Raw genomic sequence first — 7,208 nt, 5'->3', positions numbered from 1 at the left:
CCGCCGCCAGGCGGAGCATTTTGAGGCGAAGCACGTCCGGGCCGGAAGTGGAGGAAGATTGGATTGTGGGAACCGAGTGCTTTGCCTGGGACGATGAGCGCCTGTAGTCTCCTCGTGGCGGGAGGTAGGGTACCTGGAATACTGGGTTAATTTCCCGCCTGTCCTTAGCCTCTGGCCCTGGAGTACCTTCTCCCGCAGGTCCCATGTCCAGCTGTCCCTCTTGGAGTCCCAGCTGAGCTGACGGGGCGCCTCGGAGCGACTGTGCTTCCCGGGCGAGGGGTCCGCGAGCGGCCCCTTCCCCGACTATGTGGCGGGCGGAGGGTTGAGATGCTAACAGCCGTTTGCTCACCTCTGGCTGTGGTATTTTCCTGTGGCTGCAGTGTCCGAGTGACTTCCCATTGGTTTTGCAGAATTGTTTCTTATGTAGTGTTTTGTTTTTCTGCTTGCGGAAAGTAGTAGAAATCTAGGAAAGTGTACCGGTGAAAATAAAAACCTCCCCTTACATCTACCATTCAGCCCAAACGTGTCTTATAAACGTATACAATTTAATTTTATTTGGTTCCACCGCCTAAGACACAGCGAGAGAGGGAACGCAAGCAGGGGCAGAGGGAGAGGGACAAGCAGGCTCCCAGCTGAGCAGGGAGCCCCATGCGGGGCTCGATGCCAGGACCCCTCATGAGCCGAAGGCAACGTCTTAACCATCTGAGCCACCCAGGCGCCCCTAGTGAAAATATTCTTAACAAGAGATACTAATTACAGAAAGATCCCTCTAAAGTTAAAAATGTCAAAAACGTTAAGCAGTGGAAATCATTGTTTTAAATACATGCTTTCTTATGGGCATAAAATTTCTAGGTAGTAAAACTTAGGACTTATCCACAAAAAATAGAAGACATCTCTTGTGAGTATGGTATACTAGTTCTAAGATTATGGGAAAGCCTCTGTCCTGTTGCGAAGGCTCTGGTCAAGCCACAACTAATACTAAAAAGAAGTAGGACATTCCAGCTTACATTTTGCAAAATTTTCCTTTTAGGAAGGTGGCGATGTTTTCCAGTTCCATTAAGGTCATCCTTGTTCCAGGTGCTACATAATTCCTGCTGTCGGAAAAAATCCACTGCACCTAAGAAGATTATTCCCAATGCTGCTATTTGTGATGAAAATACAAAGGAACCTGGAAACGTACTTGACAAGCTCTTCTCTTCAGAGCAGCAGGCTTCCATCTTGCATGTGTTGAATACAGCATCTAATAAAGAACTTGAAACTTTCAGATTGCTTCGTGGAAGAAAATCTGTCAATATTATAGAGCACAGAGAGAAGTTTGGGCCATTTCAGAATTTGGAGAGTTTAATGAATGTGCCCTTGTTCCAGTATAAAACTACCATTCAAATTTGTAACTCCATTCTTTGTCCAGAGACTGGAGGGAAAAAAAGAAAGTTCCAGGACAACCGGCTCTTGAGAAAGCTCATCAAACCAGAAATAGAAAGAGAGAGACTTAAGGTATATTGTTTTTCTTAATGTCCATTATACTACTCCCTACATATTGAGAACCTACTTTGCAAAGCACTATTTTGGGCAGCAGACAGCTTATAGTTTAGTTGGTATGGGATCAGCACGGAAGAGTGAGATGGAGAGAGAGTTAAGTGGGTAGGGAACCGTGGGCTGTACCTGTGGGGCAAAAGTTGACCAAAACCTGGATCTCAGAGAGGGAGAATGAGGCTCGTTGGAGGAGGCGGGCTTTCTAGGAAGAAAGAACAGTTGTAGAGAAATAAGTCTGTGCGAGGTTTATTTAAGAGGAATTGAGGAGGGCGCCTGGGTGGCTCAGTTGGTTGGGCGACTGCCTTCGGCTCAGGTCATGATCCTGGAGTCCCGGGATCGAGTCCCGCATCGGGCTCCCTGCTCGGCGGGGAGTCTGCTTCTCCCTCTGACCCACTCCCCTCTCATGCTCTCTGTCTCTCATTCTCTCTCTCGCAAATAAATAAAAAAAAAATTTTTTAAAAAAAAGAGGAATTGAGGAGCTATCTGACCGTGTCTTGAGGGGTTATATTGAGAGTAATGAGAAATTAAGATGCAGAGAGGGTTATGGCCAGGGAGTGACTTCAGAACATTATACTGGTCTTTTCAGTAGGATTTAAAGTTATTTTCTGTCCCTCCCCTTTTTCGCCTTTTAAAAGGCATTCTACAAGCAAATCCTTTTCAGTGTTGTCTTAAAAAACAAATATTAGAATTACTTGGCACATCGAACGTTAAACCTTGGAGTAGGAGCTTAGGTCCTATGTAGCAACACGTGATAAAATATTCTCTTATTGCGTACCAATAGTAAGCACACTTTCTGGACCAGTAGTTCTCAGTTTGGGGAGGATTATGGATACTTTCTGAAAACCTGATGAAAGCTAAGGACCCTGTTTTCAGAAAAACAACCAAAAAAAGCGCATTTACATAGAATATTGCATACACTTTCAGAGGACTTGTAGGTTTCATGAAGTCCATTCATGGACTATGGACAGAACTCCTCCTGCAGTTGATCTGGAAAATATTTGAACCAAAATTTTCAGGGTTTGGATTTCCCTTCAAAGTTTTGGCTACAAATACTATTTATACTCTTATAGTGGAGTTGCAATCTTATTTAGAGGGATAGGTTCTAAAGTCATTTTGTATGGGATGAGAAAAATTGTACTGACTTCCAAATACAGTATTATTTTTTTTTTCCTCAAAAAAAAAAAAATAGTCATTTTGTATGGAGAAAATCATTCAGTAGTCCTTGAAAAAAAATCTGTTGCCCAGGAATTACTGTGTGCAACCTGGCTCAGTAATTCTTATGTACACTAAAGCTTGAGAATCGTTGAGCTCAAGAATCAAAAGAAGGTCTGTATTTGGGGCGCCCGGGTGGCTCAGTCATTAAGCGTCTGCCTTCGGTTTGGGTCATGATCCCAGAGTCCTGGGATCGAGCCCCGCATCGGGCTCCGTGTTCAGCGGGAAGCCTCCTCCTCCCTCTCCTACTCCTCCTGCTTATGTTCCCTCTCTCGCTGTCTGTCCGTCACCCCTGTTGTGTGGTGGCATTTCTTATAACGTATGGCTATGTTCTTATTTCCCAGTATCTAGTCCCCAGCAACACTGGAATATTTAATGCCTACCTTGGGCTAGGTAAGGTTCTTTGTCTATAAACTGACTGCTACTGGTTATCTTTTAATAATTATTCCTGGGGGGCGCCTGGGTGGCTCAGTCAGTTGTGTCTGCCTTTGGCTCAGGTCATGATCCCAGGGTCCTGGGATCAGGCCCCATGTCGGGCTCCTTGCTCAGCGGGGACCCTGCTTCTTCCTCTCCCTCTGCCCCCCATTCATGCTATTTCAAATAAATAAATAATTTTTAAAAAAATAATTATGGGGCGCCTGGGTGGCTCAGTCGTTAAGCGTCTGCCTTCGGCTCAGGTCGTGATCCCAGGGTCCTGGGATCGAGCCCCGCATCAGGCTCCCTGCTCGGTGGGAGGCCTGCTTCTCCCTCTCCCACTCCCCCTGCTTGTGTTCCTGCTCTCCCTGTCTCTCTCTCTGTCAAATAAATAAATAAAATCTAAAAAAATTAAAAAAAATTCCTGCATTTCTTTAACAATTCTCAGTTCATAAAGTGGAAGTGTATTTCTTTGTTTTAAAGATTTATTTATTTTAGAGAGAAAGAGCTCGGGGTAGGGGCAGAAGGAGAGAAAGTCTTAAGCAGACTCCACACTGAGCTCCACAGAGAGCCCAACATGGGGCTTGATCTCATGACCCCGAGATCACGACGTGAGCTAAAACCAGGAGTCAGATGCTCAACCAACTGAGCCACCCAGGCACCCCAGTATATTTCTAGCACATAAACTGATTTGGCATTCTGAGTTAATAGCTTAAATTTTGTATCTGTTAAAATGTTTATACTTGTAATTAAACCAGCCTTTTTGTTGTAGGCAGTTAATAGTATCATATCCATCGTTTTTGGAACTCGAAGAATTGCCTGGGCTCACGTGGATCGTAAACTGGCGGTGCTGGACTGGCAGCAGAATGAGTGTTGCCAGTTGATGAAAGGAACATACTTATCATCTGTCTATTTACAAGAGGTAAAGCAACTGCACCTCCAAATTCCTATCTGCTAGAACTCCTTGTGTTATTTAATCTTCTAGTCCTAAAGGGAATGTAATACAGTACTATGGATGGATTTCCTTTGGGTGCTTATTACTCACCTATTCCTTTTTTTTTTTTAAAGATTTTATTTATTTGAGAGAGAGAATGAGAGAGAACATGAGAGGGGTTTGGGTCCGAGGGAGAAGCAGACTCCCCGCTGAGCAGGGAGCCTGATGTGGGACAGGATCATGACAGGAGCCGAAGGCAGTCGCCCAACCAACTGAGCCACCCAGGCACCCCTCCTTTTTTTTTAAGATTTTATTTATTTGACAGAACACGAGAGAGAGCACAAGCAGAGAGAGCGGCAGAAGGAGAGGGAGAAGCAGCTCTCCGCTGAGCAGCGAGCCCAACGTGGGGCTTGATCCCAGGCCCCTGGGATCATGACTGAGCTGAAGGCAGATGCTTAACTGACTGAGCCACCCAGGCGCCCCTACTCACCCATTCCTATCATGTTTTCCATCACCTATGATTTTTAAAAATTGAATCTTTCTTCATTTAGTTCATGAAATACCTTAATGTATCAAAGGCAGATACTGAGAAAATTGGTGGTAAAGGACATTATTCTAAATGTTATAGAAGTTCATCACTATATTTTTAAGCTTATTTTTCATTTTTTTTTTTTTTAAAGATTTTATTTATTTATTTGAGAGAGAGAGAATGAGAGACAGAGAGCATGAGAGGGAGGAGGGTCAGAGGGAGAAGCAGACTCCCTGCCGAGCAGGGAGCCTGATGCGGGACTCGATCCCGGGACTCCAGGATCATGACCTGAGCCGAAGGCAGTCGCTCAACCAACTGAGCCACCCAGGCGCCCCTTCATTTTTTTTTAGAAAAGTTTATTTATTTATTTATTTGAGAGAGAGAAAGCACAGCAGGGGGGAGAGGCAGAGAGAGAAGCAGGCTCCCTGCTGAGAAGGGAGTCCGATACAGGGCTCGAGCCCAGGACCCTGGGATCAAGACCTGAGCTGAAGGCAGATGCTCAACCATCTGAGCTATCCCAGTGCCCTTTATTTATTTGAGAGAGAGCGAGCGAGCATAGGGGGAGAGGGAGGGAATCCTTAAGCAGACTCCCTGCTGAGCACGGAGCCGGACATGGGGCTTGATTCCAGGACCCTGAGATCATGACCTGAGCTGAAATCAAGAGTCAGGCGCTTAACCGATTGAGCCACCCCCAGACCACCCCTAAGCTTATTTTTCAAAATGCTTCACTAATTGTCTCATTTGAGTCTTCAAAACCTTGTGAGATTGGTAATATTACCGTCCTGATTACACATACAAAAACTGGTATAATCAAGCATCTGACAGGATTAGTCAGTTGCAGATTGCAGGCTAGATATTCTTCTTTTTTGTTGTTGTTTTTTTGTTTTTTTTTTTAAGATTTTATTTATTTATTTGAGAGAGAGAATGAGAGACAGCACGAGAGGGAAGAGGGTCAGAGGGAGAAGCAGACCCCCCGCTGAGCAGGGAGTCCGATGCGGGACTCGATCCCAGGACTCCAGGATCATGACCTGAGCCGAAGGCAGTCGCTTAACCAACTGAGCCACCCAGGCGCCCTTCTTTTTTTTTTTTTTAAGTAGGTTCCGCAGCCATTGTGGAGCCCAACATAGGGCTTGAACTCAAAACTCTGAGGTCAAGACTTCAGCTGAGATGGGAGTCAGGCAGTCAACCAACTGAGCTACTCAGGAGCCCCTGATTGTAGGCTGGGTATTCTAACCCTTATGCTCTACCCTAGATATTTTTAAAAGGTTAATAAATGTTTTAAGTTGTCTAATCTTCAAGTCAATATAGATTTTAGAGATAATGAAGCCCATTTGTGAGATGAAGAAACTAGTACTTGGGAGGACTAAATGATCTGCCTTAGCTCAACTTATTCCTGATAGAACCATGAGCAGAACTTGGCTCCTGACTCCTCCATAAAATGCTGATTTTTCAGTTACTTCAAAACTGTCAGAAGCAGTATAAGGTAATTTATATATTTTAAAAATAAAAATGGGAGAGGGGACCCAAACAACAAAACTTAATGAATTATTTCTGTTCACTTATTTTTTCTTTTTGTTTTTTAAAGATTTCTTCAGTCATTTCAAAGATGCCTAAAGCTGACCTCTATGTTCTGGAAAAAATCGGGCTTTCAATTCAGAACTCATCTCGGTTTCCTGTAGTGTTACATTTTCATATCATGGAAGCCATGCTGTATGCCTTATTAAACAAAACCTTTGCCCAGGATGGCCAGCATCAGGTGCTGAGCATGAATCGAAATGGAGTGGGGAAGCACTTTGAACTGATGATTGGGGACACGCGGACTAGTGGAAAAGAGCTGGTGAAGCAGTTCCTTTCAGAGTCTGTTCTGAAGGAAGAGCCTCGGGTCGTCTTCCCCACAGAGAAGATCGTCCATTACAGACAGATGTTTTCATCTACTGAACAACAGAGAGCAGAAGAGTTATATGATTCATTATTACAAGCTGTTGCCTTCTATGAATTAGCAGTTTTTGACACTGAACCTTAAAACGCTTAGGTTAATATAAAGAGCTCCAAGGTTGTATTAATTTATATTTATTAGCCCTAAAGCTGTAAAGCCAACTGTTTTTAACATCCATGTTTATGGAGAAGAAAACATGTTTGTATTTAAAGTCAGACTTTCGGCTGTTGAATCGTTCACACAATAATAAGCGAAATCAATAAATATCTTAGGAGATTCTGTGCCTTTTGGGTTTAAGTGTTAAACAGTAAGATGCCCTCTAAACAGCCAAAACAAGAAACAAAGTTATCTCCCCTGAAAAGCAAATTCCATCCTATACTAATGATTTGCACCCTTTTATTGTTAATAGAGAGTAATGATTTTTCTGGGTGGTGCTCATCATGGGAATAATGCTAAATATAATCAAAAACACAACTTATGAAACCCTCTTAATTCTCTAAGTAGCATGTGGTTTGATGTATTGCTCCCAAAAGGGAATCGATTGTCATCAACTTAGTCTATCAGCCCAGAACAAAGAAGCTTTGTCTAATACATTTTTTTTTCCACTTTGAAATATTTTACTTGGACAGACCGTCTTTTTAATTTTTTTT

The 7,208-nt window shown here is 43.5% G+C and overlaps 1 protein-coding gene across 1 annotated transcript; it reads left to right on the top strand.

Annotated features, from left to right (window-relative positions):
• On the top strand, nt 1–6,837 carry TEFM (transcription elongation factor, mitochondrial). Its single transcript, XM_006739025.3, has 4 exons — nt 1–124; nt 1,031–1,494; nt 3,932–4,081; nt 6,208–6,837. The coding sequence occupies exons 1-4, from the start codon at nt 94–96 to the stop codon at nt 6,643–6,645; spliced, it is 1,083 nt and encodes a 360-aa protein (XP_006739088.1). The 5' UTR covers nt 1–93; the 3' UTR covers nt 6,646–6,837.
• The last annotated feature ends 371 nt before the right edge of the window (nt 6,838–7,208 follow it).

Source organism: Leptonychotes weddellii, chromosome 15 (assembly GCF_054177405.1).
Source record: "Leptonychotes weddellii isolate Sample4059 chromosome 15, ASM5417740v2, whole genome shotgun sequence".
NCBI classification, from domain to species: Eukaryota; Metazoa; Chordata; class Mammalia; order Carnivora; family Phocidae; genus Leptonychotes; species Leptonychotes weddellii.
Note: the sequence above shows the minus strand (reverse complement) of the source record. Positions and strands in the feature narration are given on the sequence as shown.